The 23,784-nt window shown below is 44.2% G+C and overlaps 1 protein-coding gene across 12 annotated transcripts in view; it reads right to left on the reverse strand.

Moving 5' to 3' along the window:
- ACACA (acetyl-CoA carboxylase alpha) overlaps positions 1–23,784 on the reverse strand; it is a 219,650-nt gene that overhangs the window by 4,189 nt on the left and 191,677 nt on the right. For all 12 annotated transcript variants that reach the window (XM_054008120.1, XM_054008119.1, XM_054008122.1 and 9 more), the window contains 3 exons: positions 11,900–12,054; positions 10,443–10,613; positions 1,274–1,410 (listed from right to left, as the gene is read on the reverse strand). In XM_054008120.1, the coding sequence (XP_053864095.1) occupies positions 1,274–1,410; positions 10,443–10,613; positions 11,900–12,054 (463 nt within the window). The remainder of the gene's footprint in view (positions 1–1,273; positions 1,411–10,442; positions 10,614–11,899; positions 12,055–23,784) is intronic.

Consider the following 23,784-nt stretch of genomic DNA (forward strand, 5'->3'; position numbering starts at 1 on the left):
TCAGAACGTGATTTAAAGAGCTGTCTGTCTCCATCTCACAGTCATTTCATGTGTACTCACTATTTGTTACCTCACATTCCCCTCTAACTATGTGTTTTGGGGAAAGGCTGCAAGACTTTAGAGGCGTTCCAGTCTATAATAAAACTGCATTTTGGTACCTAACAAGAGAGAAAATAGTGTCGACATTTGGATTACACTGTGCACTGTGTCCTGCTGCATGATCTTTGAAAATTAATCAGAACAAAGGGACAGTGGACGCTGGGTCCAGTTTCCCCAGAGAAAAGACGGGGTGCAGAAAGCATATTCTGTACTATTGTACTTGAGCAGTGGAAGGGAACAGAGAACTCATCCTTTGGGTGAGACGGAGAGACAGAAGAAATCCTAAACATATCCAAGACGGCCTGCAGCAACACTGTACCCTACCAAAAATCTGCCAACGGGAGACGACAGGGTAGTGTAGCTCAGAGAGCTTTCCTCACTACCCACTCACATGAATGCAGAGCATGGAACCACTTTAACTTTCCTATATTTGTACCAAGATGGGGAACACCACACATATTAACCCGATTTACGGGGTTTCAGCCAAGTGTGCTCTTAATGTCAGTGGGGCTGAAGCAGGGCCTTTGAGCTGAGTGGCTTTCATGGACTACAGGCACCTTGAACTCAAATGATACCAACACTAAAAATGTATTGTAAAAACAATGTCACGTTTACATTTTGGATCCAATCAACTTGATAGGAATGCAAGTAAAAACGTTTTAGGTTCGATTTCTAAAACTTGCTCAGTTTTAACAATCTGAGGGCTTTTACTAAAGCTAAATGCATTTATTTAAAAAATAAAACAAAACTTGATTTCAACCTCACCCTGTCCCTTTATTTAAAAACCTCACAAATTCACTGGTGTTCTGAAACTGTAGTGAGGAGGGCCATATAATTACCAGGATGGATTGAGACCTTGATGGCCAAATTCTAGTTGCTTTGGTCTTATTGCCTATACTAGGGCTCCCTGTCCCCAAATTTCCCACTGCAGGATCTCCAGACCTCGTCCGAGAAGGGTTAGAGGACAGTAGTCCTCTGCATTAATACTGTCATTGCTATAACACCCTCAGAGCTGCAACGGTTAGCAAGAGTGGAAAATTTTAGGGAAAAAAAGCCCTCATGTAGACACAGCCCACCATTGAAATTAGAGGGAGCTTTTTTACTTACTAAAGTGGTGGGTGAGGATTAAGTCCCAGAGCTCTGCCTCGTCGTGGGAAATCAGTAGTTGGCTTACCTGCGTATTTGTTTGAGGATGTAGTCTCTGGAGATGTATTTGATGTTTTCATCCACAACTGAGCGAATGCCGTCTTCTTCTGTTAGCTGTTTTTCTAACCACTCCACTAGATCCTTATTGTTATCCCATAAGTACGCCTGCAAACAAACAGCAAGTGTCGCTGAAATGGTTCCAGAATGTGCACTGGGGTCCTATGGAACTTCCATTGACAGATTGCACTAGCCTGCTCCCAACGCTACCATTTCTGAAATTTAATTAGCAATTACTGGCAACGGTGGGTAAAATATTAGGCAAGAAGATCCTTTGTGATTTCCTGGGGCAGTTAACTTTTATGACGATGGAATGCAACTAACAATTAGCAGAAGTCAGAGAATGATGTACTTGTTCTGTATCTCCTTCCTTAACATGTGCTTAAATGGAAACCATGGAGGCAGAAGCTCCACAGTTTAAAACACTTAGCGCTGTGGGTTATTTACTCTAACAGGTGCCTCTGCTCAGCAGGCTGGTGACCTCCTCTTTCTCATGAGGCAATGGAATGACAAACTTTACCCATAATTTCCAAAAACCTCTTCAACCATCTCTATTTTACGATCAGGGCCCATTCCCTGGAGCTTTCAGCAACAGGACCTGTATAGCACAACTATCGGTCACACATCCATCATCCCCTATACACAAGGAGGCAAACCTGCTCTTATTGATATAAAGCACCATCTGCTATATTTAGTGCTAAGTGGGGAGGGGTTGCATGTTTTTTTTTAGTTCTATTTAAAGTTCCAGCAAGTTTAGAAGAAAGTGAGAGTCTCCTAAAAGGGGCTAGAGCAACCCACAGTATTCTGGCACTTGGCTTCTCTGGAGCAGAGCATCTGCTCTACCTGATTATGGAATGGTTTGGTGATATGGGAAATAGTCACAAAGCGATACCCAAAGTGTATTCCATTAGCTCCCTGCAAGACCTTGGCGTCTGCATTTAGCTACTCCTCATCACCACTGAAAAACCACAACAGTTTTACTTTTCTATTATTTTTTTTGTTAAAGAAAGGCTCGTCCAATAGACTTGGTACTTACAAAACCCAACTCCTTTATTACCCACACGATACCCAGTCAAAGCAGCAGTTGTTTGGGGCAGTTTACAAGGGAAAGGAATTTTTCCCCAGGTCAGATTGGCAGAGATCCTGGAGAGTTTTCACCTTCCTGTTTAGCATGGGGCATAGGTCACTGGTTTGAACTGGAGTAAATGGTGGATTGTCTGCAATTTGATGTCCTTAAATCATTATTTGAGGCCTTCAGTAACTCAGCCAGAGATTACAGGTCTATGACAGGAGTGAATGGGTGAAGTTCTGTTGCCTGTGATGTGCAGGAGGTCAGACTAGAGGATTGTGATGGCCCCTACTGGAAGTCTAAGAGAAACTGAACATGTCACTACAGCACGTTGTCAGTCTTCTAACTAGTCTTGCGTCCATAACCAACCAAGACACCTAACCCCCATTTTACTAGAAGTGAGCATAACACAACAGGTCAAGGTGTCTACAACCATGAAAAGCCTCAGCCACAAATCACCTTTTTTTTTTTTTTTTTTTTTTTTGCAGAGATCATTTAGCCTGGTATTTGCTAGGTAGTTGACTATATAATAATTCAGGAGTGTGTTAGATGCCTAATAGCCTTCTCGCTCCTCTTTTCTCCTCTCATTTTCTTTACAAATCATTTAAGAATCGTTTTGTTAATGGTTTCCGGAAAAACCAAGTACCACCATTAGCGCTCATTCATATTTATGTCATTTGATTTGGGTAATTAAACACAAAGCTCGTCATTTAAAGGTGCACTATCCTTCGCTGTTATCACTACAAAGTTAACGTCAGAATGCCAATGAGCTCAACACAGTAATTTAAGAGGTGAGTGCATTAAAAAAAAAAAAACACCTCTCCGTGTCTCTGGGGTTGGAAACAGCATTGCCTCTTGCTTGAATACTTCACAAAGCCAAATAAGCATCATGACAATTCCTAATGTAGAGCAGTTCATGTTACAGGGGTAAAAGCACAGGGGGGAAAAAAATGTAGCAAAGCAAAACAATGCTAAACTGCTTCAGTACTCATGAATAGCCCCATAGTGGGTATTTTAAAACAGGCACCATACTGCCATTTCCTCTTTTTCCATGTCCCCAGCATCTGCTTTTCACTTGCCTGGCTCTCCAGGGATTTGGTCTCTGACTCAAGAAGATAGAAGGAATCCCAGGCCTGAGACCTGGAGACAAACGTATAAGTCTACCAGTCAGTTTAAAAAGAGGGTCTAAGGCCTGGTCCCCACTAAGTCCCCACTTCGGACTAAGGTACGCAAATTCAGCTACGTTAATAACGTAGCTGAATTCGAAGTACCTTAGTCCGAACTTACCGCGGTCCAGACGCGGCAGGAAGGCTCCCCCCGTCGATGCCGCGTACTCCTCTCGGCGAGCTGGAGTACCGGCGCCGACTGCGAGCACTTCCGGGATCGATCCCAGAACATCGATTGCGTGCCGCCGGACCCTCCGGTAAGTGAAGACAAGGCCTTATTAATGAGTTAGGGGAATCCATCAGCTAGAAAAATGTCATTGCTATCCCATTTTAGGCAGATAGCTGGTGGGTGGACACAGATTCCGGAAGTGGAGCAGGTTTTCAAGAGCATGTCATGTTTCAACGTTATTGGGCATCCAATCCGGAAAAAAAATCATAAAAAGGGCCATCACTTTGTGCCTGGGGCATTTGCATGTTGTTAGGACTGCAGTTACCGGCCTTCAAACCTTCCTAGTGATACTGAGCAAGGGCTACTTGGTTCAACCCTGCTTGGGTCTTCGTGAACTCTCTGGTTAGGTCAGGTCCATCCACGCAATGACTTCAAAGTAACGGTCCTAATCTATGAAGCCATCAACAGGCAGATCCATAGCTCCCTTCTAGCCTGTTGTACCACCTGGGCCGTGTGACTATGGCTAAGTGTTTCTGCCCTTTGACCACGCTGTAGGTGACGGGAGCAGGCCTATAAAGAACAGCCTGCAGCTAGGTTACGGACACCGCAGCTGATATTTCAAAACAAAAGAGAAACTGCCACCACTAACGGCCTCCTGCAGGCAGCACCTGACATGTGCAAATTGTCAGTCAGACATATGGAGTCATGCAACAGTCCATCATTTTCAAGCAGCCTCTCTCAACAATGGCCGTTTGATAGAGAGCATGGGATATTTTGTTTCTAAAATGAGGGTGCCACCCCCTGAACCAGAAGCCAGCCCCACAGAGTAGCTGTGAGAGCACCTGTGCAGCAAGGACATGCAAATACCCCAGGCCACATGAGATGGTCTCCTATGCATGCAACTGTGGCAGTGACTTGTGTAGCAACAGTGCATTGAACACCTCAGAGACAGATTCTGAGGGGCAGTAGAAATGTTTCAAGTGTCTTCACATTACCGTGCTTATTTTAGTGAGTAAACATAGCTCATAGGGGTGTTGTGTTAGGCAGGCTGTAGCTCATAGTTATATGGAGGGGTTACATAGGAATACATGCGTTAACTTTGTTATTCACATGATGTATTCATACCAGACATTCTACAGCCCTTGTGCTAAGAGTCATTACGACTAAGCACTGTACATGTATTGCCATTGTATTCAGTGATAGATAATTACAATGGTACCATGCGTGCTTTAGACTTACGTCTTCGGCCAAAAGGATAACATCAAAAATATATGTTTTACAATTAGGAGGTAGGGGGTCGTCTTATCAGCATAAAGTCATAAAAATAGGAGACAAAAAATTTTCTCAAATCAGTTCATGCTAGAAATAATGACAAATATTTTGATCAGTTTCAGAGTAGCAGCCGTGTTAGTCTGTATCCGCAAAAGAACAGGAGTACTTGTGGCACCTTAGAGACTAAATTTGTTAGTCTCTAAGGTGCCACAAGTACTCCTGTTCTTTTTGCAAATATTTTGATGTATTCTCTGGTATAAGGAAGCTCATACTGTCAGATGACTACAGACTTGTGCTTTAACCAAAAACAAAAGTACAGGAGAAAATGGATTACCTGGGGCTAATAATTTCTCAAACTTTCCACAACAGCACTATTTTGAGTACAGAGTTACATTATCAACTTTATTTACAAACTTTCTGCCAATTTTCGTCAAAATTAGATTCTGTTTCTTTGAGTGATGGGCCTTTTAATGATTTTTTCAGATTGGATGCCCAATAACGTTGAAACATTACATACTATCGAAAAACTGCACCACTTCCAGAATCTACGTTCACGCTGGTGATGCCCAACAGATATGTGCCTAACACGTGATAGCAATGATATTTTTCTAGCCCCAAATGGGTCCAGGCTGGTAGACTGTGCGTTTTATGGGTCTCTTCGCCTAAAGGAAGTTTTCTGAACTCACCGGAGTGTTGGGCAGATGAATAAGCTTGTTTGCAAAACATTAACATTGTTGCAGAAACAGTAAAATATTCTCAGTATAATAGCTACCTCTCACTGAGTGAAAATGGTTTCTCTCTCATTTTCCACAACTACGGGAGGTTTTCCCCCACCAGCTGCAGGGTGCTCTCTTCTAAGGTCGGGATTTGATCCGAGACCCTGCTGCCCTCTGACTGAATTTCATACTTCTAGAGCAACACGCTTGCTGCAAGTATGGTTTACTCTTTGCTCACAAGGTAACTTTCTTATTCATATCAATAAATTAACATAGACACATCCAGATTGACAAGCTTCATGTCTGTTCCTTAATCTTGTATCAATTTCCTAAGCCCATGGAATTCTGTGCAAGTTTTTCCCATTCCACAACCCCCAAATGCTCTTTTTTCCTGTGTTGACACAAGTATCATCCCACCTGGGGGTGCAACCCAGCAGTTACGAGCCACCCTATTGTAACAACCCACTGTCTCGGTGGTGCAGACCCGTATGCATGAGGAACCTCACAATAGTAAGTCAGCCATCATAGGCTAGCACACGTACATACATATAATAAAGCCTGGTATGTATAGGCCTGTGCTTATGAGCAACCCTACACCAATCCAATAGGCATCCAGTGCGGGTGAGGGTAAGTGGTAAGGCTTCTGGGGTACTGAAAATCAGCAAGGTGGGATATATTTTTTGAGTATGAAAAACACTGGCCATGTTCAGTATCAGGCGGAGATCAGGGCCTTACGGTGTCGCGCTGGGATTTTTTCTAAGCGCGCTGCATCTAGTTATCTCAAAACAGTGATGTCACTTGAGCTTCCACATTTTGCTTATTTCATTATGATTTTAAACTTGCTAGTTTTTGCTCCTTGCTTCTGCTGCTAGACGTGAAAGAAATGCCCACTGCATACAAAGTAGGGTGCTTATGAGGATTTCAGGGGAAGGAAAAAAAAACCCCCACCAGTAAATGCCTTTTGGTTTGCAGACCTGCGTAAAGCTAGATTTACCCAAGAATCTCAAAGCTTTTAGTTTAGGAGAATATTTAATACTCTTATTAATCATTTTTAATCCGTTTGCTTTTAATTAAGAAACAGCATGATGCTTTCCTATCAACATATGCCAGGGAGCAGATTAATTGTGGCTTAAGATAACTCTCCTTGATTGGTGTAATGTATTAGCTAACGAGATGCCCGCTTCTAAAGATGCTCAGACACTACCTTGGAAAGCCTGCTGCCCTCCAGAGAAAACTTTTTTCTCCTCCCCTTTTAGAGCCCCAGAGTGTTGGAGATTTTTTTATTTTTAAAGTCTCAAACAGGAGCGTTAGAGATTTTTTTCAAAGATTGCCCACTTCAGAATTCAGGCACAATTAAAAAAAGAGGAAGGAAAGAAAGAACAACAACAAAATGATCAGAGGAAATAAAGCCAATGGGCCGGAACATGAAAGAGTTACTGTTCGTGAGCTGCCCTGGCCTCTCTCTACCACCTTTAGCAGCCTGTTAAGGAGAAGCACCTTCTGGACAGTCCCAGAGGAAGTTTGAGACACCACTGCACTGCTTTCCTAGTTTGCAAGAAGTAGGATGGCCTGATAAAACGGGGATGGGTGCCAGACCGGCACATCACTCCTTTGGAAAAAAATTGAGATCTGCATACAGAGAACAGATCCTTTCCCAATACTGCTGGCACAGTGCAAGACTTTGGACATTATTCAGTACTACCCTTTCCTCCCCCCCCCCCTCCCCAATCCAAGCTTCTACATCAGAGGCTCTGAAGGGGCTTTAGGAGACTGCTCTACAGAGCTGGAAGTGGTTTTCCTTAGCAGGCTCTGGTGACGGATAGAAAGACCGTGTGCAATGTAGGTAGAACAGCATCGCAATGCCTGGGCCTCGCTTTGCCTTGTGCAGCCTTCTCTAAGAGGGGAATGTCAGCTCAGGCTTGAGGCCGGTTTTTCAAGCATTAATGAACATTTGTAAGGTGCTATTTAGATGCCAAATATTGTTATTCATGTCTTAAGACTTGTATAAACATTCCTAAAATACCCATCAGTTATTAGAGGGTATTACAACCATATTGCAGCCACTTCTATACAGATCTCTAGATGTAAAAAAAGAGAATCTAATCCCACAATGTTTAACCTCAACGAGAAAGAAAGGACGGTCCTGGGGCTCAGGAGATCTGGGTCCAGCAGTTCCTGGCTATATCACAGATTCTGTGTGTGACCTTAGGGAATTCACTTAAGCTCTCTGTGCCTCAATTTCCCTGTCTGTAAAATGGGGGGTAACGTCACAGCCTTTGTCTTCTTGTCTATTTAGATTGTAAGCTCTTCAGCACTCCTTTTTACCATGTGTTTGGACAGCACCAAACACAATGAAGCCCTGGTTATAGCTGGTGCCTTTAGGTGCTACTTGGGTACAAATTAATAATAGTTTTTAGTAATTTGTATCTTTTGTACCACTAGTGGCCAGTTTCATTTGAAGTATTATTGAATCATGCTGCCAATAATAATCTTTTGGCTAAGTAGACAGGCTGCGCACCAGATGGGGTACATTGAATGAGACGGATACAGCCAAATGCAGTAAGGTCTGAGTTTTTGTAAGGACATCACAACTTCCCCTAATAGCTGCAGCTCTCAACAGATTTTGAAATTCCAACTCTGACTTCTTATTTCCAAACTCTTTCTAAATCTCTGCACCTGAACAGCAGACAAGAACGCCACACTATCTGCAAGCTGGCAATTCCAGTGGTTTCAACTACAATACCATAACTCACCATAACTGACTTCTCCAAGGGAAACAAAAGGATTGCATCACTCACTTATACTGTCACAATGTCTCAAATTCCTTTGGCATTTCCTCTTCTTTTGGGGGGGAGGGGAAGAGGGAAGGACAAGAGGGGCTGAATGATGACACAAGAATTCAGAAAGGAGAAGACATTTTCCTAAAGAAAAGGGAAAGCGTGGGAACATTTTTTCATTGTTAAGGGGTTTTACCCAAGTAATTAGCATGAGCTATTTTGCAGAGAAGCAGTAAAACCACTGGCAAGCGCGGGCATTATTTGAAAGGCAGACAGTCTTTGCTGTACATAAGGCTCTTCAACACCTTCTGTAATAGGCCCTTGTTTTTCAGGGATCTGCCTAATCTATGCCCACTCTGAACTGAAATTTGGGATATAAAGGTCTCAAGCCAAGAGTGATCCCCTCCCCCCGCCCTTTTCTCTCACACACAATGGGGGGGGGGGGAGAATTCATTTATTCACATGATTCAAGCTGGCTATTTATTAAAAATACTGAGCCATCATTTTAGAATATAGTTTCGAGTATAGTTTCAGCATTTCAAATGATGAAAACAGAATAATTCACTTTCTTGGGGATTCCAGTGGCTAATTAGTTATGTTCTCTTTCTTCCCCACCCCCAATACGTATACTAATAGGAGAGTTTTCCATAAACTGCGTTTAGTCAATAGGGACAGGGGAGAACATTAATTATATACATATAAAATCCCTTTCCACTATGTTACTCCCTTTATGTAGTGAAGAATCCCTTTCCACTACGTTGATAGGCTGCATTATAAATGTGAATTTAGTGCTTATGAAAGGGGCTGGATTGACAGCCTGGAAGCCTGATCTTCTGCTGATCCATGGAGTTGTCACATAGTACAGTGTGCAGCTCTCCCCACATACTGTCCCAACACTGACCGGGAGAGGCCACCTCGGAGGGCAAAAGGGGGTTCTGTTTCCATGACCCATTCAGTCCTGGGCTTCTGTGGAGGCTGCCAACCAGGAGGCCAGTTAATATCAACTGTGGGAGGTCAATGTGATATTTCTTCTGCGGTTGAACTGAAGCCCAAGTCCTGAGAAAGAGCAGCTCTCTGTAGCAGGCTCTCTCTCTTCCCATTCACCAGGAAATCTTACAGCTAGCCGGCCCTCTGACCTCTTCAAGGCAGAAAACACTCCACTTTGCTAACCCACCAGTGTTAAGCCTCATTTTACACTTGCAGAACTTCTAGTGCCAGGTTCCACTGGAAATTCTGCCAAAGGCCACTGCAGAGAGTTCGGATCAAGGCTGTGTTTTAAGTAGCTATAGCAGACAAATGTCACGCTCATACTTAATACTCCCAATCAGCATGTTCGGACTAATTTTCCAAACATACTTTCCTCTTCTTGCAGCTTAGTTCTTTTTTTAATGGTATATCCTACCATCACCCATTGGAATGCATCACTCCTACAGAAAACACAAATCCTGCCTAAGCAATTTAGGTGCACGAAGATATTTTACAGATATGACCTCTGTATTGGGGGAGGGGAGGGAAGAGGGAGGAAAGAGAGGGAAGGGGAGCCTTTCTTCTACAATAGCCAGGACTTAGAAGAACGGAAGGCAAGAACATGGAGAACATACCATTGGCAGCCCAACACCACACTTGGGAAAACCTACTGAATGTTGAAAATTTTTACCTCTTTGACCTATTCCGTATTCACACTTGACCATGTTGCTATAAAGACCCAACATTTCCCACGTTCCATCATTCATGCAGAACAACCTGGGCTTGGAGTATGCAGCTGCCCTGTCATTCCTAGCAGCCTGATTTCAAGGAGCCACCCGGAATGCCTCTGGACTTCACTCCACTGTCCCCGTCTCTGCACAGTCAATCATGCAGGGCATTCCTATTAGAACCAGGGACCCAGTTTGTCCTTGGTGCCAGGCCACTGAACTCAACTGGGTACAACCAGGGAGGGAGCATGGCCTTAGGAAACTCTCTTTGCTTTACCTTTACTGTCCCCTCGACTTCCACGAACCAGCGCCTCAGCATGGCCTGGATCTGTCCATCTGTCAGCTCAGGATTGGCATCGTGGATCTTCTTCTTGACCAAGTCTTCTAGCAGAAGGCGCCTTAGTCTCCAGTAGAAGAACGTACGGGAGGTTCTCCACTCTAGCACATCCTGCACAAGACCCAGATGGGGAAGGAGGGGAAAATGAGTGAGGTCAAAAAACCCAGAGCCATATTTAACTCCCACAGATTAAGGCAGGATCCTTGGGACCTGGCCCCTGCAATCAGAGTGGGGCTCAGAGGTGGAGCAAAGGAACAGGGCAGTGCATAGCGGATTGCTTCTGATAAGCTGCCTGCTGGGGTGTGCTGGCTCACTTGAGCTGAAAATGGAGATGTAAGAGAGGAGGAATGTTGTGCCCATTTGGGGTGGGAAGGTGACAAAGGGAGAATCTATCATGGGAGGGGAGACTGGGTTTGGAGGAAGAATCTGAGAGCCAAGTTTTGGTGGCTCGATGCCCATTTACCCTTATGTCCACCTCAGCTCCCAGAGAAGCTCCCTTAGCCCCTAGCAGGTATGAAGGCAGGGACTGGGGAGAGGCTCAGACTTGGATGTGTTCCGTTAGGCTGCTTGCAAAACAAAACCACAATGGCCAAAAGTATTCTGAGTGCTGAGCTTTGAACCCGCCCACCTTGTCATACTAACCCGGCCTCCTGCACCTCTGCTCTCCCCACTCCCTTCTAAACTCTCTTCCCTTCCACAATGGGGGACACAGATTTATCAACACATCATGAGAAACGAGCAGCCTCAGGGAAACATCCCCAACACGTCCGCATTCCAAACTTCCCCAGGGAAAATAAAACTCAGACTGCATTTGGAAGCGATCAGGGCGACTAACTCAGCCAAGGTTAAAGCTCCGGCAATGGAGCTGGACTTGACTATTCTGCTACAGCCCGTCTGTTCTGCTCGCTGCTCAAACAAGGTCAGCCAAAGACCACAGAGTTTAGTGTCTTTACTTCCTACCTGTCTGCCTGCAAATGAAGAGTTTGCCACTGGAAAGGGAAGTGTCTGGTGAGCTTTTTTAATAGATCAGCTGGTTGCAGGCTGACAAATGAAAGCGTGGGACCACCAAACAGTAGGGGTAAGTAAGGGTGCTGGAAAGCACAAAACATTAATACTAGGTCAAAGAGCTGGCCCAACTCAGGCAGAGGGTGGGACTGGGGAGGGATACTGCTGTGGCAAGAATTATTGGGAGAGAGCACTTGGGCATGAGGTTTACTGGGTGCATGAGTCTTTGATCCTGCTTTGCTCTATCAGTAACTGGCTGGGGCTTGGAAGATTTCAGAAATGGCTGCACTTGTTCATCTCAGGTCTGTGACAATTTCCTTGGCTGCATTCAGTGCATGTACAAGTGCTGGGCCTTTTGACAGGAATTGTAAGAAAGGATCCATTATACTTACAGTAATGACACCCTTCTCCTGCATCCGGCCTGGCGTGTCATGCAAGTCAGCAAACTGCACCGCTACCTGATGGTAAATGGGAATTAAGAATTCCTCCCGTTCCTTCAGCTTGGTCTCCAGCTCCTTCCGCTCAGCGGGGCTTAGCTCCGGGGTGCCTGGAATCAGACAAAGCTGCCCGTCAGAGACACTGGAAGGGTTAAAACAGGTGTGTGCAAAGAACCCCAGCTTTGGGAGACCAACCGACCTCCTGCTTATTGTCTGTAATCACATTTTACACGATCTCAACACAGTATATTGCTTAGGTACTTTTTTGGGGGGTAAGATTTCCTCTCTGGACTGGCCCTTTGGCTTTTGGTTTCCCAGTAGTTGATAATAAGCACTTTTAAGTCCAGGAGGGACTTTGGACTGCCTAGCATTTCACAACACACAATCCATAGTGCGTTCTTCCTCTCTGCCTTTTTGTTCTGCTTTCTCTTTACGGCTACCTTCCCCAGCTCCTCTCCGACAATGCATCTTCCAAGAACGCTTGTGACTATTGAGGTAGTGTGGTCTGGAAGTTCAGGCACAGAACTGGGAAGTTGGGAGTTCTACGTCCTAATCCCGGCTCCACGATGACTTGCTGGGTGGCCTCGGGGCTCAGTTTTCCATGTGTAAAATGGAGGACAATCCTAATCTACCTACTTCACGAGACAATTGTGAGGATTCGGTAGTTAACGGTGGTAAAATGAAAATCGACATTACTACATTATTTATTATCAGCAGCGTGACTGCATTAACAGCCCCGTCCAAACCCACACATACACACATACACACACACACACGGCAACCTCTTAAAATCATGAAATCCTAATGGCAGGTCAAAATGCCACACATCCATGAGAGTCAGTTACTTTCTTAACTTTTCCCTAGTTTGTCATCCGTCGACACCACTTGGAATTCCAGCTTGTCCAGACCCAGGGTAGCCACGGCACTGAACCACACGTGTGTGGGTTGGGTGGTGAAGATCCAGGGATGGGATGATTGTGCTCTCAGGGAACATGTACTTATTGATGAAGGAAAAGCCCAGGTCAAACCTGGTAGCTGCTTCTTCCCATCTGCATCCTGAAGCAGCCAGGGACAGTCACTCTGTGAACATGGGAGTTCCCTATCCATATAGCTACATTCTTGGATGCTGCCCATTCATGAGGCCATCTGAGTACACTAGAATCTTCTTATTGCTGAAAGTAAAAATGGGGGTTGTTGGGTTTGGGTCAGCTCCCTGCACCCCATGACTCAGGGCCCTGGTCCAAAGCTTGCAGATAACAACTGTCATCATAATGGGCCATACCAAAAAACTTGATCTGACCAGCACCAATCTTTGGATCTGAAATCAGCAGCTGAGGTCCCCAGCTCTGCCTAAATTCCAGAGAGGTAGCTCCTCCTGGAACCATCCAAGTGCAGTAGGTCGTTATCCCGTAGATTTGGCACCTGAATGAGAAAAGGATGATCCTGTCTTGTTCTTTGGTGTACTGTACAGTAGCACTGAGCGTATGCCCTCTCTCTCTCACACACACACACACACACACACACACACACACACACACTTGCTGGTGTGGAATATATGAGTGTACAAGCACAGCTCTCCAGAGAAGGAAGGTGCTCACCCCTCGCACTGGAACAATCAGACTAGAGCTCTCCAGGCTGACCCAGCCATGCACCAAGCTCTACTGTCATCTAGGCCTATCTTACGCTCTCCAACCTGCAAGGGTGCAGAACTGATCTCACGCTGACACTCTTGACCTCCAATCTGTACGAAACACTCTCTAATTAGAGCAGCCTTCACTAGGTCATTGTGTCTGTGTGACTGACTCAGTGGGCTTTTCACCTCTGGGGCTGCTCACTGAGTCAGACCCCACCCCCAGGCCCTGACCAGAAGGACCGAAAACCATTCTTGCCAAACAGGCAACAACAAAAGGCCAGAGCTTAGTGTAGCTCAAACCAGGTTCCTGTCAAGGCTGCAGCTTGCGGCCAGATTCTGGTTTGGAAAGTTAGCAGCCTCACCTGGAAAGCCAGGCAGGACTAGATATTCCTGAGCATGACAGGAATGTCATCTCATACTACATGAAGGCAAACTCCTTATTGATTACAGTATTGATGGAGCCATCTGGCAAAGACAAATCTATACTATTGGCTCAGGCCATCAGCGATTAGTATCACCAGGCTGGGTTTCAACTCCCGTTCTTTCAAATGTAACAGCATTCCCACCTAGATTTCCTTTCACTTTTACATGCACCTCCATTAGGTCTTATCGACACTTGGCAGTTTTGAGGCTCTGATCAACGCTCCTGCAATGTTCCCTAGAAATGGCTGAAAAATGGTACTGCTTAATCTACACTGGCCAGTCAAACTACATTAGCAAGAAACCTTTCTAAACTAAGTGACAGAAAGCTTCTGCTAACATGATTTAAATGCCAATGAATTAAGCCATGATTTAGGAGACATAATGACAGGACTTATCCCCATAAATTAACAATGTCTCAGAGTGTTTCAGTTTTCTAAAACTACAGACAAAATTAATGTCTAATGCAAATACTCACACACACACACTTTACACTTTCCTAGCATTTGTTTCCTACTAGTACCTATCAGTTTTCACAGTCTCACTACAGAGGCAGCACAAGTTACAGTCAGAGGTATTGCAAACGGTCACAAAACACTTTACTCATTTAAGTTATTTGCTGTCAATCAAGGCACACAGTCTAGCGATAGATCCCATATGAACTTGGAGGATATGACGACAAATACATCAAAATGACACTGCCCCACTGAGCTCTTATCTTTGTTTATTTTAAAGTTTTGTGCTCAAAATGAAATTATATCACTTTAAATGAAATAAAATTAAAACGTTCGGATTAATGTAGCTTTGTGAAAGAAACCAGAAGAACTAACTTGGGATTCTGCCCATGACTGCTCTGCCAACGTTCCCACATACTGCCTAGCAGCATCTCGTTGCTGTTTCCAGCCAGAGGACAGTCTCATCCAAAGCTCAAGAGCTGTGAGGTGGCTTTGCACTGTGTATTAACGGAGACCAGGATTCAACCAAACTCATTTTCAACAGAGACCTAAAAAGCGTCTTTCTCCTCCCCACCGAGAATGACTTGTTAAAAGAATGCCTAAAAGCAACCACTCCACCATGGGACTGAGAACCTGAATTCTCCCCTGCTCAGTCCACGGGCCACAATTAGCCCTGGTGTAAGCAGGTGTAGCTCCTTTGAAGTTGCACTCACTTACTGCAGGGCACGACTGGCCCCAAGCCCAGTGCAAGGAGAGCAGGTTAATTCTCTCCCACAGCAACACAAAGCCGCGCACAACAGGTGCTTGTGCAGAGGCAGGGGACTTAACGCCAGTCTAGGTTCGATTTGAGCACAGAGCGCAATCTGAGCCCAATTACATGCTACCAGACGCTCGGGGGGAAATGTGGAGGTTTTAACCTCCCACCTACAATGGGGCTTGAGCAGAGGCTGTGAAGCTCCTGTTGTAGGTTCAGAGCTTTAGATAGTGTGTGGGTGCGGAAGCCCTAGTAAACAATGACCCTCCTTTGCACTTCTATAGCACCTCCCCCCCGCAAGGAAAACCCTTTACAAACGTTAATTAATTTCACCTTGCAATGCCCCTGGGAGATATACAAGGACAATTATTCTCACTGTACAGAGCAGAAAGTGAGGCAGAAAAAGGTTAAGTGAGTTACCTAGTAACATAGAAGAGCCTGGAATAAAAGCCAGGAGACTTGACTGTCAGCCCCCTTTCTCTAGCCACTGTTGGCTTTCCTTACTGTTGGCGTCTCCTCTAATATTGTCGCTACTCTGTTGGGCTCTGTGTGAATGCCACCAGCTTTTTGCTCTTTATTGTTCATGAAGCCATGTCAATGGGATTAAATGCAATGAAAGGAGATCAGCTATTGTCAGGCTGTCATGCTTCCTGGCTGGGTGATGTGGAAGGTGACCGTCAACTCCTCTGGTCCGTACAATGCCACATAAACTGTCCAGTTTGAAAGGGCCAGGGTCTGGAATCAAAGTGGAGCAGAGTGCAGCTGTGAACGCAGCCAAACCGGAGTCAGCACCACAGACAGCACACCTGCTCTGTTAGCAAGTTTGGGGCGTATTCAAAGCTCATATTGCCTTCAATATGTTTTGAATCAGGCCCTTACTGAATTCTGCAGACAGACACCGTCCTGTCTATTCTGTACGGAATGTGTTTATATTTGATTTTAAAATGTCTCTTGTCAGATCAGCGTGGTTTTCAATATTATGCCTCCACACACCGAGACTTTTAAGACAACAAGTTCAGACAGTGTCCCCGCTTCGTAAAAATCACAGGTCACGTATACAGGAATTTTTTCAGCTCAGGTATTAGTTTTTTACATGGCCTTCGATGTATGCATGTTAAATGATGATGGAGAGGGTTTAATTAAGATGCTCTGGTGTTTTATAGCTGAAGAATTTCAAAAAGAATTGTTTTAACTTCACGTTTCTCTGTACACTTTAAATGGCAGCGCCTGGCCTGAAGCCAGGAACACTCATGTATTCTAGGCTGTCTGCCACTCTCGTGTACAGACAAACCAGCTAGGCCCAGTAATGATTTAGGTGAGATTAACAAATATGTCAATGTCTATTTTCTGCTTAATTTAAAAGCAGCGTCTATAAAGATTTTTGACTTCTGAACCCTGTTCTCCTGAAAGAAAGAAGGTAACAATGAGGAGGGGGGGATAAAGAGTGATTATCCTATCATTGATCGTTTGTCAGGAGCATTTCTTATTCACTGGACTATTGTAAAAAGCTAAGCTCTCGATCAATCCTGTAAGCCCCCTGTACAATTAAATATCTTGGAATGGGTTTCTTTCTTTTCTAGCCACATCTTGAAGCCTCAGGGTTTTTCGGAAAGCCAGGACGTTATTTATTTATTTTTATTTCACAGAAAGAGAAGGCTCCAGCCAAGAATCTTACCCCAGCAAGAAAGCTGATTTAAAAGAGAGTCAGGCACTTCTTTTGCTCTAAAGTGTTTTACATAGGGTGAGGGGTAGCTCAGTGGTTTGAGCATTAGCCTGCTAAACCCAGTGTTGAGAGTTCAATCCTTGAGGGGGCCACTTACAGATCTGGGGCAAAATCAGTACTTGGTCCTGCTACTGAAGGCAGGGGGCTGGACTCAATGACCTTTCAAGGTCCCTTCCAGTTCTAGGAGATAGGATATTTCCTTTAATTTAGATCCCAAAGCGCTTTACCCAGGTGGTCAGTAGCATTATCCCCACTTTTTAGAGATGGTGTAATTGAGGCAGAGGGAGAACTGACTTGCCCATGACCACCCAGCAGGCAGAGCTAGGAAGAGAACCTAGGCCTCCCAAGCCCCAGGCCAGTGCTCTGTCTACTAGGCCACGCTGCCTCCCATTATAGAGCTGTGTGTATGGAGATAGGTTACCAAGAGATGTATACACTAAAGAAAAAACATTCTAAAATTGCTATATTTAAAGGCAAATACATATAGTAGCGCAGCTCTCCATGGGCAGGTAGTGCATGAAGCTATTAACGGGGGAGGGAGAGCTCAGTGGTTTAAGCATTGGCCTGCTAAACCCAGGGTTGTGAGTTCAATCCTTGAGAGGGCCATTTAGGGATTTGGGGCAAAAGTCTGTCTGGGGATTGGTCCTGCTCTGAGCAGGGGGTTGGACTAGATGACCTCCTGAGGTCCCTTCCTGATATTCTATGATTCTATGAACATTAAGAAGGTATGAGGGGGTTGAAGAAAAATACTGGAATCTAAATTAATTTAAGAGTCTTGAAGAGGTATATTAGCTGTGGTGGCAGGTGAGATGCACAAACTTACTGAACATTTAATTTATGATTTAAAAGAAGGGAGTGTGTGACTTTCATAAGCTGGCAGGGGGTGCAGGACACATTCCTAACAGAGAGCCTGGGGCTATTCTGTTTGCACTGGGTTTTGTGCCATGAAATCGTGAATGAGAGTTTTGGCTTGGATTTGCAGATTACTTTACAGTTTTTGAGTGAGTGAGAGTGTGCATATATTTATATATAAATAAAATGTGTGCATGTTTATGTGTATATATATATATATATACACACACACACACACACACACACACACACACACACAGAGATGTGTATATATGATTGTGTGTATGTATGAATATATACACCCTACTTCGATATAACACGAATTCGGATGGAACGCAGTAAAGCGGAGCTCGGGGGGGGGGGGGAGGGGAGCTGCGCACTCCGGCAGATCAAAGCAAGGTGGATATAACGCGGCAAGATTTTTTGGCTCCCAAGGACAGCGTTCTCTCGAGGTAGAGGTGTATATAGCTCTGATTTGACCACAGCTGTTAGGAATAGGAAATACTTGCCCCCAAATGTTTCCCAAAATGAAAGAGGTAAATATTGTCTGGACTCTGTGAACCAGACAGACGGAGCCCTGACAAACACACACAACTTCACCGGCGTATTCCTCTGCTATCCACACCCATGCTAGGACCAGAAAGGGTCACCCAACTTTGAGCACCACAGTGCTAAGATATTACCCCTATCCCACGTCAGGAGCTAGCTACATTTAAAAGCACTGGGTACTCTTTGGGTCAGGGACCATCTTTTTGTTATTTGTAGGCACGGTACCTGGCAGATTGGGGCCCCCATCCCTGACTGAGGCTTCTAGGGGCTACCACAACAGTTAACTAAAGAAGGCCTTTATAAATGCCGAGTCTGAAGGAGAAGCTCCTCCCAAAGCCTGCTCCTACCCATTGCACAGGGATAGGTGTGCGGGCTTTATAGCTTGCGATCAGAGAGGAAGACTTCAGAGAAGTTGCCCTCCCTGTGCAGACGAATGCTAAAGCTTCGGTAATAAATCTATAGGGAGACCTATCCTGTAAAGTGCTTGGATACTGAATGTCAATTTATGCTCCTCTCCAAAAGTTAAGGGAAGAAATCGCAGCCGAGAAAGCAATGTCTAAACTCTTTTGATTTGTGCCCCATTAAACAGAGAACCTCTTTTGGAGTAACAAGCCAATGCTTCAGCTCTTCCCTCCCACGTATACGTCTCAGAGAGAGAGCGCGCCACTGACAGGCAGTGTCCTGTAGTGATTACAACCTGCTAGAATGTCAGAGCTCAGGCTGCCTTTAATAAAGTTCCTGCCAGATGGAAATGGCTCAGCAGGACCATGAATCACGGCTTCCCATAACATTTAGCAGCAAAGTGCTTTTTTTAAATATGACCAGTTTAACAGGTTAGACAAAACGACTTCGAGAAATGTTAGTGTAGCTTCCTTCTGATTGCAGAAAGCTGGGCCGCTTCTGAATCAACGTGAAGGTTTACGGTTTCCCAGCTATTAATATGGGGGATTTTCCCCTCTGCCCTCAATGCACAGCCTCGCACGGCAAAGCATCTCTACTTGCTTCCCATCGCCTCTCATAGATGCCAGCAGAGATGTGGGCAACAGCTTGACGCCACCGGCGTGGGGTAAAGTGGCCTTGGTGTGAATGACACGCCTACTGATAATATTGTCACTGAGCAAAACACGCTCACTGCCTTAACACAGCAGCTCACCGCGCAGAGTCTGGCCCAAAGCCAGGGACGCCCCCTACACAGTGGCTAGACTGACCCCCGAACAATCCAGGAGGGCCCGGCTCCACTTGTCTCCAGGCCAAAGTCGAATGGATCCCAGGAGGACCACTGACTAACCCCCGCCTGGCAAACAGAAGCCCTTCTCGGTCAGCAGCCTCTGGCTTTGTGAAACCAACAAGGGAGCTTTTCCTTCGGTTCCTGAATTCAAAATGTAGTCCCCCTCATGCACAATGGGAGTCTGGAAATAAACCTAGACCGGTGATTTTTAAGGGTGTTTTGTACAACATAAATATTAGTCTACAGCAGAGCAGGAACATGCTCGCTACCGGATGTGTGCGCTCACCTATCTGAGTGTTAAAATGACTAGGTTGAAGGTTTTTTGAGGGTGATTAGGGGAAAGAACATTAAGGCACCACTGCAGCAAAGCATCTAAACTTGTGCTTAAGTCCATCCCTAGTCTGCAAAGCACATGCGCAAGTCCCACTGAAGCACACGCTGAACTGCGTTGCTGAACAGGGATGGACTACTGAAATGGGTCCTAAGGAAATAAGTGTTATGGACGCATGGTAGCTACTCCATATAGAACGATGTAATGAGGTGTCCATTTTAAGTCAGATTATGACCACCTCATCTAACATCCTCAACTGCAACGACAAACATTATTTCAGCCTGAAATTCCTCACATAGGAGAGATTTCTCCCCCCACCCCCCACTAAGGCCGGAGTCTGATGTCTCCTATTTAACCACATAACAGATTCAGCAACTGTGCAAACTTCTCCCGTGCCACACTGCCAGCATGTCTCACTTCTGACCTGCAGGGAGCAGCTCTAAAGGGGAGGTCATTCAGGCCTATTCAAGTCTGTGGCAATGCAGGTTTTTTGAGTGCAGATTTTTTTTTTTTTTTTTTTTTTAAATGTGGCTGCTTGCAACCACTTCTCTAAATAGTCAGTAGGATTCAAGCTGTAAAGATGCAACGTGAAATACCAATGAAGGTTCTGGATGCTCAAGAGATTGGTCAGAAATGTCATTCTGCAATTGCAATACATGAAAAGGTTTTAGTCTGCTACAATTCAACTATTCTTGTTCCTAAGGACTTGCATTAGGGTCAAGTAAACTAGCAGACACGAAGCACCACTACAGGCCAAAATCACCTGTGATGCGCGTTAACACACTCACAAGCACTAACTTGGACTTGCTGGGGAGTTAAATACAGGACGTCTGAGGACAAAAGGGATGGGATGAGCCTCAAATTGCACAGGGGAATTGCACAGCATTTAAAACTATACTCTTTCAATAGATTATTGACCAACAACAGTGACATTAATATACAATAATCTACAACCAATCCCCACCCACATTCCAAGATCTTTCAAAACATGATTGTTTATTTGAAATTAAAATATAGTAACATAGCAAAACAAAACTCTGAAGAAATAATAGGTTGTAGGACCATATACAAAGTGCAAAATAGAAACAGCCTTCCCCTCCCCCCAAATTGGTATCATATGTCCAGAAACATTGTATACCTATGGGAATTCCCCTCCAACTCCCACTTTCTAGAGAGGGAAATCCAAAGGACGGGTGTCAGGGAAGTGAAATTCTGGATTAACAGCAATTTTTTAGTGATAGCAATGTTTGCACACAGAACCAATTAAAGGCAATCAGTGTGCAATATTACCAGAAAAGTGACCAATGCTGATTGGCATTCCACATTTTGCAAGTGAAGGACAATCTCAAGGGCAGTATTTTACGTAACTATTGCTCAGGAAAATAATTGGTATTTTGGTTAATTACAACATAGAAAAAGAATTACAGAAAAATCTTGAGAGAGACAAAGGTGGTGAGGTAATATGTTTTACTGGACCAACTTCTGTTGGTAGAAGGGACACACTTTGAAGCTACACAAAGCTCTTCCTCGGGTCTGGAGAAGGTAACCAGAGCATCTGAGCTAAATACAAAGCGGGAGAAGATTGTTAAGCATAAGGGGTTCACACATGCTGTAGGAATCCACTTAAAATGAAGTGAGCAATAAAGGGTTACACTGTTAAGCATAAGGGGTTGTAACTTGCCTCGCGATTCCCCCAGAAATGGGATATATGTACTTCCATTGGTCAGTTTGTTTTTCAAAAGTACATTATTAGTGAACTGGTTCAAATCAAATGCACAAATACAAAACGGGAAATAACTGACTAGGCAGTAGTACTGCAGAAATGGACCTGGGCGTTATAGTGGATCAAAAATTGATCATAAGCCAACAATGTGATATAGTTGCGAAAAAGACATATTATTCTGTGGTGTATTGAGAGTGTCAAATGAAAGACATGAGAGGTAATTGTTCTCCTCTAGTAGGCATTGATGAAGCCTCACTGGAGTATTTTGTCCAGGTTTGGGTGTCACACTTTAAGAAAGACCTGGACAAACTGGAGAGAGTCCAGAGGAGAGCAACAAAAATGATAAGAGGTTTAGAAAACCGACTTAGAAAAGGTTAACAAACTGGGCATGTTTAGCCTTGAGAAAAGAAGACTGAGGGGAGAACCTGACAAAAGTCTTTATAAAGAGGAAAGCGATCAATTGTTCTCCATGTCCACTAGAAGGTAGGACAAGATGTAATCGGCTTAATCTGCAGCAAGGGAGATTTAGGTTAGGTATTAGGAAAATCTTTTTAACTATAAGGATAGTTAAGTACTGGAATAGATTATCAAGGGAGGTTGTGAAATTTCCATCACTGGAACATATTAGACACACACCTGTCAGGGATGGTCTAGGTTTACTTGGTCCTGTCTCAGCGGACGGGGCTGACCTCTAAATGACCTCTCAAGGTCCCTTTTAGCTCTCAATTTCTATGAATCTATTAATTTATAAAATAGCTACTGCCGGACTTTTGACTATTGTCTGATTTTCCAGACCTAGGTGCAGAATGACAAACAGGTCACATCACGCTATTGTTTAGTCAATCAAGAAAGCGAAAGAAAAATATAATAATTTTGTATATGTACTCTGCAAAGTAATCACCAGCACATGGTATTGTTGGGATTTAAATAAACTGTCATGCAAATTTACCTCTGAGAATGGACTGGTTGGCTTAACTTATCTGTAGCCACTGCTGTGGGTTAAACTTTGGTTAAGTTTTTGTTGTTTGGGGATTCAAGATGGGTTCGGAACCATCTTCAGCAAACGAAGTGGAGAAGTCAGTCAGAAGTCACAACGAAAGGCTGGTCAAGGGAAGGGACAGGCTTAGCTCCTGAAGTGGTATGGCAGTTTACTGCTTTTGTGTCTGTGAAAAGTCAATTTTGCTCTACTGAGGTGGGCAGCGTCTTCCTGAATGATCCCTCCTCCAACACTTCATACAGAGTATTATTATATAGAAATGAGTGTGAATATACACACACACACACACACACACACACACACACACACACACACAATGTACAACTCTATATAAAACTACATAAAACACTCAGATGCAGACATTTATTATACGGGACAGACTAAAGACGATGTTCATCTTATCATAAAATCTGCCCAGGGTGAGATCATACTGAACAAATAAAAGAGGTTTCCATTGTACCACGAGATAAACATTTCGATAAGATAAACGGGAACAATTTAGGGTTAGGTCCTGCTTTCATGGAAGCCATTTTGACATTGCCTTCGATTAAAATGGGACTATGCCCATTATTTGTATCACACACTATATTTACCGCCTTCCCAATGGTAATAAAGAACATGCTGCACTATAAAGTTCATTTTCTGTTATTTCTGTTTCAATCCTAAAGCTTTCTCCCTTATGCCAATTGTAAAAAACCCACATGAAAACAGAAGACCTATATCCTTCTGAAGTGTGGCCAGTAGGCTTGTCCATATATCCTATGTATTCATAGCTCTCTATGGCTACTCCTGCTTTCTAGAGAACTCAGCCATTCTAGAGTCAAGACTCTCTTCTCCTTCCTGTTGCTCTGCAGCATACGTTGTCACATAAGAGAGTGTTACACTGAGTGCCATTTTAATAAAACATGAAACTAATGAAGATTTCGGAGATAGTGCTAGAAAATTGATAATGAGCAGATTTATGTCAAATTAGTCAATACCTGTCATCCTTCCCTGCTCCCGCCCCCCCAAACATGCAAGTCAAAATCCAATGTCTGAAGGTTCCTTGAATGAAAACACAAATGTCGCTGTACTATTTACCCACCCCTCTGCACGAGGCACACTTATATGAAGATCTCCCTCTTCCCCAGTACTCAGCAGCTCCATAGAAATGATGACAGCCATTCAGGGGTTAA

The sequence above is a fragment of the Malaclemys terrapin genome, chromosome 18 (assembly GCF_027887155.1).
Source record: "Malaclemys terrapin pileata isolate rMalTer1 chromosome 18, rMalTer1.hap1, whole genome shotgun sequence".
Taxonomy (NCBI): domain Eukaryota; kingdom Metazoa; phylum Chordata; order Testudines; family Emydidae; genus Malaclemys; species Malaclemys terrapin.